Source organism: Tenrec ecaudatus, chromosome 5, assembly GCF_050624435.1.
Source record: "Tenrec ecaudatus isolate mTenEca1 chromosome 5, mTenEca1.hap1, whole genome shotgun sequence".
Taxonomy (NCBI): domain Eukaryota; kingdom Metazoa; phylum Chordata; class Mammalia; order Afrosoricida; family Tenrecidae; genus Tenrec; species Tenrec ecaudatus.
The window spans coordinates 34588566-34602100 of NC_134534.1; the positions used below are offsets into that span (position 1 = coordinate 34588566).

Below are 13535 nucleotides of genomic sequence, written 5' to 3' on the forward strand. Positions count from 1 at the left end.
ACATTCTGACTATAGTTCTTCCAAGATAGATTGGTTTGCTCTTATGGAGGCCCATGATATTTTTAATATTCTTTGCCTACACCATAATTCAAATGCATCAATTCTCCATCAGGCTTCCTTAGTCAACATCCAACTTTCACAAGCATATAATATGAATGAAAAGACCATGGCTTGTGTCAACTACAATTTTGTCCTCAAGGTAACATCCTGTTCTTCAGCACTTTAAAGAGGTCTTGTGCAGATTTACCCAATGCATGGTGTTGTTCGATCTCATGACTGCTTCTTTCATAAGCACCCACTGTGGATGCAAACAATATGAAATCTTTGACAACTTCAATCTTTTCTCCATTTATCGTGATATTGTCTATTGGTCTGGTTGTGAGGATTTGGGTTTTCTTTACACGGAGTTGTAATAGATATCAAAGGTTGCAGTCCTTGATCTTCATCAGTTAATTCTTCAAGCCCTCTTCACTGTCAGCAAGAAGGGCTGTATCATCTGTATATCATAGGTTGTTAATAAGCCTTCCTCCAACCTTGAGACCATATTTCTTCTTCATATAGTCCAGCTTCTTCTCAGCATGTGGCTTAAATGAATATGCTGAGAGAATACAACCCTGGCACATATCTATCTGATTTTAAACCATGCCTTTGGCTCTTGGTCCATAAACAGGGTATAGTATTGCATAAATACAATTTTATATGCACTGGGAAACAAAAACAAATAATTGCATGGCTGACCTTATTACAGTGGTCTGGAACTGACCATGGACTATTTCTTAGAAACGCTAAAATTAGCGATTATGAGAGAAAATTCTGAGAGCAAAACACCAAAGATATCTTGAAAACAAAGGCTAACATGCAAATCATATGTACAAATGGCTCTATTAAAAATAAATAAAGCAAGATTTATAAGCAGAGATGTCAAGAAACAGCCAAAGGACAGTGATGTGAGGAGACAGGAAAAGGAGTTGACAGGGGTGTAGTGGGGGGGGGGGTTGCGGGGCGGGGCATGCTGCTCTTGGGAGCTTCTCTAACCCATCCACCAAGGAATGCAGGCTGGCAGTCCCCTCAGCTGTGCTTGCATCTCATTAATTTCTTCTGACTACGTGTGCCAAGAAAAGTACACTTGTTGCTTGAGCTCTTTTAAATTAGATTATCTTCAAAAGACCAATTCCTTATTAATATGTTCCCTGAGCCTCAGTTTCACTAAATGTAAAATGGAGCTCATGATACTTCCTACAGAGCTTCAAGGGACACCATGGCAATTAATGTAAAGGAAAAAGCACAGATTACATATCCGATAAATGGCAGTAAATATTAGGAAAGGGACTTCTCTAGACATCTTCTGCATCTGGGTAGGCCAATACGCTGAGTTCACTGCTCAGTGAAGACTGGTGCCTGCTTTGGACTGTACAGAGCCCCCCTCTGTACCAGAGTGCTGGCCTATTGCCGCACTTTGAACACAGGACTTTTCTCCAGTGAGTGTTCCCTGATCCTGGCCATATGATGACCCAGGGAAGAGGGAAAGACCATTCCTCTTCAGGGCAAAGAGAACGCATTTTGTATTCGCTTTACTTTGATAATTACTAGTAGCTCTTAAAAATATATATATATTGACTGCTGCTTTTTGGAAGTATGGGGATGTCATGGATTAAATTATGTCCTCCCTGAATGTGTTAACCCTAATCCAATACCTGTCATTCTAAACCCATTGGAGAACAGGTTTTCTTTGTGAGGTTAAAGAGGAAGTATTAATGTGTGGTGGGTCTTAAATACTCACTGCCATCGTGTCAATGTCAACGCATAGTAATCCTGTAGATAGGTTAGAATTGCTCCTATGAGTTTTTGATACTGTGACTCTTTATGTGAGTAGAGAGTCCCATCTTTCTACTGCAAAGTGGCTGATAGTTTTGAACTGCTGACCTCATAGCTACCAGCACTACAAGTAATCACTAGGGTGGCGCTTGACCTTGCAGTGTTTCGTCCTGTTGTGAACAGGGTCGCTATGGGTTAGAATCAATTCAATGCCACCTAACAACAAGAAACTCAAGTTTCTTTTGAAGTATAAAAATGCTGACAGAGGAGACGAGTCTATCACACAATCTTCAAGAAATCTAGGAACAGACAATGAAAAGAGACAGGGATCTTCCCCCAGAATGGATAAAGAGATAGATATCCCTTCCTTAGAGTCAGTATCCTGAATTCAGGCATCTGACTTTTTAAACTGTGAGAAAACAAATGTATGCTCATTAGAGCCACCCATTTATATATTACATATATATTTATAAAATCAGAATATTTATAAGATCAGAACACATCACCAGATCAAAAGGATAATTCATCAGAAAAGTACAAGTCATGAATATGTACGTGACCAGTAACAGAACTTACAGAAGAACATGGCAAAAATTAGCAAAGTTAAAATGGAAGATTGTAAATTCTTTAATTATCTTCAAAACACTTAATATCCTTCTCTCAGCATTGGAGAAAAAATAATATTTTTTTTAAACTCTACAGCTATTGAAGATCTGACCAAACACTGACTGACGTCTATAGACCACAAAAGTTCAGACTATATATTTGGTGATGAGTCTTAACAAATCTGAAAGAAATGAAAAGATACAGGGTAAATTACCTGAACACCAAGGAGTTGCATAAGAAATTAATAGCAATTGCAAGTTAATGGTTTTTTTAAATCAGACATGTAGAAATTTTTAAACTTCACTAATTTACGACTCGGAAAAAATCCTAAGACTACAACTTAGCAAGCTTAAGCGAAAAGAGGAAAGGAAGCCAAGACTCGATAGAAGAAGCTAACTAAGATAGACAGGAATCAGTAAAATAACAAACAACACAGAAAATTAACAAAGCCCCCAAATGTGGCAACCTAGGATACTACCCAGATTGATCAAGCAAACCCAGTATCAGAAAGATCATGAATTATAAAATATAAATATCAGAAATACAATAATGGTTATCAAGATAGGTGCACTGGCTATCAAAGGATAAAAAGACATACTATAACAACACAACTTGATAGGTACAAATTTGTCAATTTAGATAAAATGGCAACATAATTTATACCACACTGACAAATCTCACAAAGGAAATCAAGATAGGAATCAAAATGTTCACGCATGTCCAAATTGTCTTGCTTTAACAGAATTCTATCAAATGTTTAAGAGAGAAATAGCACCAATCTTACAGCACTGTTTCAAATAGCAGAAAGAAGAGAAAGGACAATGTTCCAATTTGATATATGTGGCTAGAATAATCATTCAAAAGGATAGGTAAGCTTGTCTCTGCAGATATCGCTGTTTACATAAAATATTACAACAACTCTACAAAGTAAGTTCTAGAACTTCCAAGTGAAATTTAACAAAATCCAAAGATACAAGGTTATTTTAATAGTAAAAATAAAATCGATTTTACATATTAGCAATAAAGAACTGAAAATGGAAATTTTAAAACATTCAAAAGTATTCTTTCCCCCCCTCAAAAAATAGTAAGAAAACTAATACCAATCATGTAAGGCTTTGATTCTGGAAAAATAAAATATTGCTTAGATCAATTAAGGAAAGTCAATGGCCTGGACGCACCAGATCTTGTTTGATCTCAGAAAATAAGCAAGGTCTGTCCTTGTCCGTATGGGGATGAGAGATAAACTAAAACAAACATTTACATAAATGAAGAGGTATTAGAGTACCTTGTACAGGCCAGACATTATTGTAGCAACGTCCTCCTAAATCTTTAATCCTTCAAAGTGATAACGAGCACTGTTTCTGCTTCATATTTAAAGAAAATGTGGATTCACAAGAGCATGTTAACTTATCCAGTAATTGCTGAGTCCAAATCATGCACCAAATATTATGCGAAGAGCGAGGAATTCAGAGGTTAATATGTCATCTCTAACACAAGAAGCATACCACATAGTGATGTGACCCACATGGCATACCCAGAAAGTAGCACCCCTTACATGTGGCCTTAGGTTCTGTGTTAAGCGTAAAAGAACTACAATAGAAAAGTCAGAAACATACCAATACTTGCTTAACCGTGGCATTGCCCTTTACCAGTCTCCTCGGTCATTAGAAGAGACAGGCAATGACATGAGAAAAGGTTCAAGGGGTAGAAGGGAGGGTTCTAGATTTGGGCTTCAGCTAGCAGCTGTACTTTAGTGTGTCTATGACAGTGGTGGAATAAAACCCAAGCTGGGCCCCACATGCCATTTTAGATTTTTTAAAAACAATGTTCTTATTGTAAATTAGGTGTACATTTACATATCAAATCATCAAATTGGTACACATCATTTTAACTATTAATCAACACCCCCACCTCCCCGAATAGCTTACCTTGCACCAGCTCCTTGATTTCTCTTTCCCAACCATCTCACCCCATTGCTTTATCTTCCCTCCCGTGCCCTCCCCACCTTGGCAATCTCCAAAGTCTGTGAGCTTGAACGATGGAGCAGGTGTTTGTTTCCTGTTTAAAATAAAAAACGCCACACTAAAAGCATCGTGTGAAAAAGGCTAGGCAAAGCTCAGAAGCTCCACTTTTAAAGAGCAATGGCTTATCCCCTCTCACCTTATCAAGCTTTACACTCATTTCTGAGATCCTGAATGCTTCTTGAATTCAGAAATGGATACAAGTTCTAGCTTATGCTTAGGGAATTCTTTTCTTTGAGGAGCCAATGTTGGTGAGGAATTCATAAAAGAATAAAAAAAATCGCTGATAGCACTTAGTTCATTTCATACTCAGAGAAGTGTGCCAACATTCAATAGCAAGAGGCTGACTGACAATGATATTCTTTGCCTTTTCTGGGATCTGTGAAGACCATATCTAAGTTGATAATAAGAAAGGATCATTGAAATCTATCTGTGCGATATCAGCAAATGCAGTAGCTTTAGCAAAGTCCCTTCAGTAAAAAAAATATATATTTAAAGAGTTCAGACTGGTATCAGCTGGAGCATTTATACTAGTAATTGTGAGACTGACTAAGGTCTGAAGTAAATATCTAATAAAAACCTTAATCATGCACATCTCTGAATTGAAAGCCATTTTGATTACAAATATAAATGGAGTATTAAAATAATAAATTTTCATAAACATATTATAAAATACTTCGTGTGATTTAGATGTGTATGTACGTGTGCACGCCACAAACTGCGGGTGTTAGGTGCTGCCGTCGTTCCAACTCACAATCACCCGTATCCAACAGAAGAAGACACTGCCCAGCCCTGCAGCTGCTCACAACTCTTTATGTTCGAGCTCCTTATTGCAGCCAATGTGTCCAGGGCCGCCTTCCTTTTCACTGTCCCTCTACTTTACCATGTATAGTGTCTCTCCTGACATGTCCAGAGTACACAAGACAAAGTCTGGCCATCTTTGCCTCTAAGGAGCATTATGGCTGTACTTCGTCCGTGACAGATTTGTTGGTTCTTTTGAGAGCGCACAGTAGGTTCACCATTCTTCCCCAGCACCACAATTCAAATGCATTGATTCTTCTTCAGTCTTCCTTATTGAATGTCCAACTTTCATAAACATATGAGGCAATTGAAAATACCACAGTTTGGTCAGGCACACTCAAGTCCTTAAAATACCATCCTGGCTTTTCAACTAAAGAGATTTTGTGCAGCAGATTTACCCAATGCAATGCATTCTTTGATCACTTGACTGCTGCTTCCATGAGTATTGATGAAATCCTTGACAACTTCATTTTTTTCTCTATTTACCAGGATTTGCCTATTGGTCCAGTTATGAGGATTTTTATTTTTTTTACATTGAGTTGAAATCCACACTGAAGGCTGCAGTTCTTGGTCTTCGCCAGCAAGTACTTCAAGTCCTCCTCACTTTTAGCAAGCAAACTTGTGTCATCCGTATAACAAACTTTCCCCCAATCCAAATGCCACGTTCTTCTTCATATAGAACATTTTAGAGATTTGGGGATGTATAACAGCAGAGAATCAGCAGGCACTTTTTGACTCAAAATAGAGTACTGAGGAACTACGTTTCTAACAGGAAAACTGAACTGTGTTCTGATCATGTCACATCCAAACAACACACATGGTGCAGATTGCCCTCACAGAGCCATGAAAAGTAAGCATGCGGACTTTACGTTCTTTCAATGTCAAGGTAGTTACTAATGTACCAGGATGAATAACAAGTGTTTGGGGCAATAATTATGTCTGATTGCAAACCGATGGCTTCATTATCAACCAAAGCAATGCTTTATGTTGTGTACAGGATTTTAAAAACCCCACCAGACTAAATAATTAAATGTTTATTTTGGGGTGGGGGTAATATATTTTATTTAAAATATTCATGTTTTATAGATTTGACAATTTTTTGACATGAAAGAATATAATACGCTAAAACTAAATGAATCTAAAATTCGTTTCATTTTTAAAATCAGAATGACCAAATCAGAACATTTTGAAAGGAAAAAAAAGGCACTGAGAATTCTGACTGGAGGACAGCAGCTGTGAACTTGGATTATTTCAAGCACACTAGATTTTATGTGATGCTTTATTCATGAAAAAGCTACATCAACAAATCTCAATATTCTTTGGTCTACTAATTTTTCTTTGTATTTTCACAATTTGACAATCTGCATAGTTCATTATACGCACGTAATGGAAAGGAAGGCTGTCTCTAATATCCACTCTGCACAGATTCAGTGATATTATGCCCCTGTGTGCCAACCAGTACAGCAAAAATTCACTGTCACATACATTCAGTGTCAGAGAAATAGATACATTTAAAGAAGATACAGATCACTTCATTGTTTAAGAAAGATGGCTAAATCAGCAAATGAAAATACACAGAGGATGCTAAGTCCGTTTTCCATAAACATAATTAAAATATATAGTAATTATTCCCATGTGCACTTGCACATGGGCCAAAGCAACTGACTACTCAGTGCAGTAGAGAGAACTCTGCCGGAAACACGCCTTCAAGCACCCCAGTCTTTCTGTTTGCTTTCAAAGACAAGAGCACACGCATTAGATTCCATAATGAATTCAGGACTTGAGGACTTTTTACTTCAACAAAAGCAATTATCTTTGTGTACTGATTAAATAATTTAAGAAAAATTAGTTTACTATATAAAGGCTTGATAACAGGAATTTAAATTAAAGTGGCCTTTCATAAAAACCTATCAACTGAGCTTATGAGGGGAAAGAGGGCAGAAACTCCGGGTGTGTGGGTGGGGGCTGGATCTGCAGTTGGTCCACACCTTGCACTACCCTCATGTACTTCACTGGTACCCAGAACCCTAGTGGTGCGAGATACAGTGAACAGCACTTAGAAACAAAACAGCTGTGCTATAGGGTTTCGACATAAAAGTTAGTCTAAAAGATTTTAATTATTTTCACTCAAAAATAAATTTTGATTATATATTAGGTAATAAAATAGCTTACCAACCCATATTAATCTCCAGTTTCATAACCATGATACGTAAATATTATTGGTATATTTTAAATCTTCGTTCCTTTGGCAAGTTAAAGTTTGAGCTTTTTTGTAGCGATTATTGGGTGCCTTACCCTTCATGGATAGCATGTCTGAGAAATAAACTGTCCTACCATCTTAAACCCTGATCAAAGGTAAGTTGCAGACTTATGATTAAAATTAGCTACCTGGAAGGTCCCCTTCTATGAATATATGGTCTGCTGACAATGCACAGCACTATTCCTCTAGTGACTTTTCCTGAAAGCAGTTGAAAAATATATATACTATTATTGTCCACCTCTATGAAGCTTTGTTCCATCAGTTTATAAAAATGACAAAGCAAACATTGAGTATGACATTTTAACTAGTCCAGAGGTGTGAGTTATATAATTAATGTTTGAAATGTTCTAGACCATGAATGTCCAGTCCATAAGACTGAAGGGTCTACTGCTTAGGGGAAAAGAACATGAAGTGGCTGTCAAAGCCTGTCTTCTAATGACATTCAGATCATGCTTACCGATTTTCTCAGGAACTGATTTATAATTGGTATTTTACTTTTTAAGTCAACGTTAAGGAAATGTTAATGCCTATGCTATTGCTTCAAAAAACGAGAGCAGAATAGACCCATTTGAAAGGGGACTGCATTTGACCTGAACCCAAGAAATCACCAACATACGAATATGAGCCCAAAAAGAAAAACAACCCACTGCCACCAAGTAGATTCCAACTCATAGAAATCGCATCGGACAGAGAACTGCAAGTTCATAGACACTTATTTTTCACTTTTTATACTTCTAATATAATACTATTTATATCACTGGACTTGTTTCATAAGTAAATCAAGCAGTGGATTATTTATTAAAATCTGTAAATCTATTTGTGTAAAAAAACCATATACTTTTAAAAGACGAATTAATATGAACATATAAAGACAGGGCTTTTCTCCTAAAGAAGGGTAAATTCTTTATTGATCCATTAACATTTTAAAATAATTGTAGCTAAGCAAATCAAAGTAAGATATTATTGATCTTATGAAAGCTATAGAGATTCTATAATTTAATGTTTAATTGTAGTAATATAAAATTCCTGAATATTTTAATGGCACTGAAACTATAGGTATGTCAATAATAAAAGAAACTTGAAGTCAGGGACATAGTGATAGGAAAGTACACAGTTTCTTTAAGATACATATATCTTAAAGTTAATAACCAACCCTATTAGCACAATTTCAAAAGTGATCATACACACAGCCCTAATGTTAATATTTATCAGCACTTAAATGCTGACATTAAAAATAGGTATTGAAATAAAACTAAAAAGAGATTCACAAGATTGAGTATAAATGCTAAAACTCTGGTAGCTTCAAGTCATGGAAATTTTTAGAAAACAGATTGCCTCTTTTATTCTAATATACATGGTTCAGAATGTTTTTCGTCATAAAATACAGGCACCTTAGCCAACTATTAGAAAATCAAAAGAAAATAATATCTTATACTATAGGTCACTTATTATAAAATTTCCTAACATGCCTTGTTTCCTAACATTCCATGTAGCATTCCATATAATATAATTCCATATACTATATAATAAAATATTATATACATTTTAATACATCTAACAATTAAATATGGCCAGGTAAATTAGTTAAGTGAATCTCAACTGCACTGAGGAAAACCAGTGAAATGCTTTTTAAAAAAATAAGTAAAGTGAAGGTATTCCATATTTAAAACAAAGGTCAAAAAATACATTTTCATCAGTAAAATGTCAACATATTCAAAGCTTCCTCTTTATTTGCTAAATGAAGATATGTACTGCATCATAGGTATTTTTTAAACTCTCTAAAATAAGCTGGCTCAGATTGCTTGGAGATCCTACAAGGAAGACCAGCCAAGCCATTCAATATTTGATGCACTGTTAATCCTCGCTCAATTTCAGATTTCATTGCATTCTCATGTGCACTGAATTTCTTTCTCGATCTTCAGCCATATATATTTAGTAAAGATGAGATATTTTCTTTACTAGGTCTCTAACATTAGAAATTCTCAAAAGGCAAGCAACTTACACGAGGAAGAACTGGGTGACAAAACTGCATTGTAAAAGCCTTCTTTAATAGAATTTCTCCTTTTAGTACAAGCCATAGGAACCATCAAAACATATGTTCATAATTTAACAACCTCCATCTCTCACACACACACACACACACACACACACACACACTATCAGACTGAATAAGCAATTGGAATTTATAACAAAGAATACTTCCACACTAGCCACCCTGAAAAGCATTATTAATCGTTGCAGAGCATATGTGATTTAAAAGTGATTACTGCTCTACCCTGCTTAGAGATATGCCTTAGACCTGAAAAACATCTTCCGCATGTTGTCTACAGAGAGCATGCATGATTGCTAATTCGCAGTTTCCAACAAATCACATACGACTATGGAGACCCATCGCTGCATATGCAGTGTGATCACTGCCAGGGCCATGCAAAAAAACACAAAAAACAGCTATCAGACATTGTAAGTTCATTTTCATTATTAGAAGATGAAAAAAAACAAAACGAAACAAAAACAACCTTTTTGATATCTATGTTATCTTTCAGAGGTCACGCTAGTTAAATTTAAGATGCTTTTTATGCCTGAAGTAAGCTTCTTCTACTTGCTCATGTCAAATGAAGAAGATACAATACAAAATGATGTTACATTGCTTTTCAAAACCCTACAAGCATTTCCATGCTGAACAGTTTTCACAGACAGAAAAGGTTATCATCCGGAAAATATCAACACTGAAATAAAATAGAGTTCAGCTTTACTCACCGTGCATTGGTCAGCGTTTGTCCAAAAAGCTCATTTTGTAAAATATTTGGTGGGGAGGAAAAAACCCCGTGGAAATGAGATAAAACAGAATTGCAGACCTGGCGCAATGTCTCAAATTGCATTTTCTTTTTTTTCCCTTCTCTTATTTTTTCCTTACCACCTGTCTTTAAAGTCCTCTATTTGCAGTCACCATCAAATATAAACATGCCAATCAAGTTCCATATTTCTCCTGGTCTCTGTAAAAACTGTGCTTAAATGAGCAGAGGTTGGTAGCTAATTGTACAGTCATTATTCTTCCGACTCCGCTGTGGAAGAGTCAGCACCGTGCAGCTTTCAGCTTTCTCCTGACTGTAGCAAGCATGCTAAGCAGCAGCGGGCTCTGGGGGCATTCCCAGCTGAAGTGTGAAGCAGAGCTGCTTTCATGTACTCTACTCATATTTCTCCAAGCCTATTAAAAACACGCAATGAAGAGATGCTGGCGTCAGGAGTTTCAGCACATCTGGCTGCCAGCGATCAAATCTCAGAAGTCATAAAAACGGGACAAGGTATCTCCTCAATGGCACTACTGGGTGAGAGGAGGAGAAATTATGCATCTTCCCAACCCTTTGCTCCTTCTCTGAAAAAATGGATTTAACTCCAGTAACACAGCATCTAGATCTCTCTAGTGTGCATGCAGGCTGCTGCAGAGCATCAGAGACAGAGTGGGGGAATAAAAAAAGGAGGCAGTATATCTTTCTTCTGAAAACCTGAAGCAATAAAAATATGCCAGGTGATAGACTTTTGATTGCCTGCATTTATAAAACCACACCTCTAAACGGGCATTTGGAAAACAGGATTACTCATCTAAAATTCACATGGCATTTTTCATGTTTTCGTTAGTTGTTGTTAAGTGAATACTGTCCAATCTGGCTCTTTTCTAAAGGCCCTGCAGAGCTGCTACATGAGAGCATGAGTAATTTTTTAATCAGGATACCTTATCAAGTTTAAAATGAGCTTAAACCACACAGTAAATACAAACTGCCGCACAAACCGCAAAATCACAGCTAGGGCCAAGGTGATCTTATCAATGCTCAAGAATTTATTTTAATAATGGTGGTTAGAGCGAAGGAACAGAATAAAAGTGGATTTTACTAAAGGCTCCAAAATTCTCTGAGTACCTAAGATCATGCATGGCCCATTCTTCATGGATAATACCTCCACGGAGTGAAATCAAGTTTTTCTATAGCCAGGTGCATTCATGTTTCTATAGAAGATGCTCTAAAGGCCACATGTAAACCAAATTTTTAAGATCAACTCATTGTCAGAGATGCTTGATATTTTCACTCGGTCTGAATAACTCCTTCTTCAACAAATCTATTCTTGTAGTCCTTTATGTCAAGTCTTAGCTTTAACCCCTTCATCTCCTTCCACACACATGATCCTGTCAATATATAAGCCCTTTCCTACACTAGGAAGTTTTTAAAACAGGCTCATTCTTTTGTGGAATGATCACATGTAATCATAAAAATTTCTAAACTATTTCTTGGATAAATAAAGACATTCAATTATAGGTTTGTCCTCCACTAAGAGTACCCTTAATCTTGACTATTATTTTCATACATGCGCACCTATTTGTCAAACATAGATGTATACCTATGTAACGAATTAGTTTGAAATTATAAATTACTTCTGCTCTTTTTTCTTATCCAGAAAATGCTGTATGTAAGCATTAATGTCATTACCATTTTAGAGATGAAAACAAATTGAGTGTTTAAAGGAGTCAAAGATGACACATCTTATGAGAAGTAGAAAGAATACGTGCTGGTCTTCAGATTCCATTTCCTCCGGTCATTCCCTATATAGATGGGCACACATAAGTCCCCGTGCCCCAAACCCCCCACCCCAACGATCCCTGCTAGTCAGTCTCCACACATGGGTAGGAAAACCACCTGCTGGAGGCCTCATCAAGGCATCTGGGTGAGAGAAAACGTCTCCAAATTGCTAACTCAGTAATTCCAAATGGCTTTCTTCCATTTAGCTCACACAGAATCAACTATATATGCTTAAATTATGAAGTCTCTGATCACAAATTGATTTTCCTATGTGGTAACATGCACATTAGTTTTATTTTCAAGTAAATATCACAGCTCATACAAGCGTGTGTATGTGTGCAAGTGTGTGCGCAACCCACCACTGCCCCGACTCAAAGGCCTTTTGAGCCAAGGATATTAAATAAGATGATTATAATACTGAAACAGTCTGCCTTGATTTTGCTTAAACATGCTTTCTTTCCATAGATCTCAACATTGGAGCTAAAGGTAATGCCATAGAAAGAGTTTCAAAAGCAGTCTATACGATGGAAAAAATATTGGAAATAAGACTGAAAATGACTCCTTTGAAGGATTAACAATATTACTGCCTTCCTCAGCCCCGGGGCTTTATTTCCCCCCCTCCTCATACTGCATTAGCCCATTTCTCTCTGCTCCCTCGAGCCCCTGGCAGTGATTGATTACCCCTCCCCACAGTACTACCACCCTTCACTTGCACCTATTCATCCTGAGGACCTCAGATGTCCATGTTCTCGGGAAGGTTTCTCTGACCTAGATCTGGGTAGTCCCCAGTTACCAACTCTAACTTTACTTTGTGCTTACTTCCCTGTGCGTGGAACCCACATTCTCTCTTATTTACCTAGGAGAGAGGTTAGTACAGAATATTCTCAATAGATATTTGTTGAACAAATAGATGTCTACATTTTATTGAGAAGTTCATTATTTTTTATTACGTATCATAGAGGATGTATGAAGCCATTTGATACTTTGAATTGTTGTGGCGGCTTTGGGTTTGCTTTCAATTTAGCCTACCAAATTATTTCAATAAACTCATAATAACAAGAGTCACCAATATCTGCATTTAACAACCTGGTATTTTGGATGGGCTTTGTAATTTTTTGTGTGAATACCTTGAGTATTATAAGTATTGCTTAGGTCTCACATTTGTTTTAACATTTCTATAGAGCCTGGGCTCATAAGTAATAAGAATATTCGAGGTGTCCAGGACAACAGGAAGGCCATGGTAATGGGGGGTGCCTACAATGCTTCAGGATACCACTGTATACATCTGAGCTATGGTTTCTTCAAATGTAAAGTAAGCTGCATTGCATACTGCACATGGTTATTATTGTGAGTATGAAAACAGGGATATACACAAATGCATTTTAGAAAGTCTGAAGGGCTTATTTATGAACTCCACAAAGAATCAAATTACTTGGACTAGAATTCTAAAAATTTGGTATCCTC

At 36.8% G+C, this 13535-nt stretch overlaps 1 protein-coding gene across 26 annotated transcripts in view; it reads right to left on the reverse strand.

Annotated features, from left to right (window-relative positions):
* Window positions 1-13535, reverse strand: part of RIMS2 (regulating synaptic membrane exocytosis 2) — a 575734-nt gene that overhangs the window by 357447 nt on the left and 204752 nt on the right. For 11 of the 26 annotated variants that reach the window (XM_075549396.1, XM_075549395.1, XM_075549403.1 and 8 more), the window contains exon 1: window positions 10261-10382. The exons of the other annotated variants lie outside the window; for them this stretch is intronic. In XM_075549396.1, coding sequence (XP_075405511.1) covers window positions 10261-10382 — 122 coding nt within the window. Of the gene's footprint in view, window positions 1-10260; window positions 10383-13535 lie in introns of those variants that run through there. 26 annotated transcript variants of the gene reach the window in all.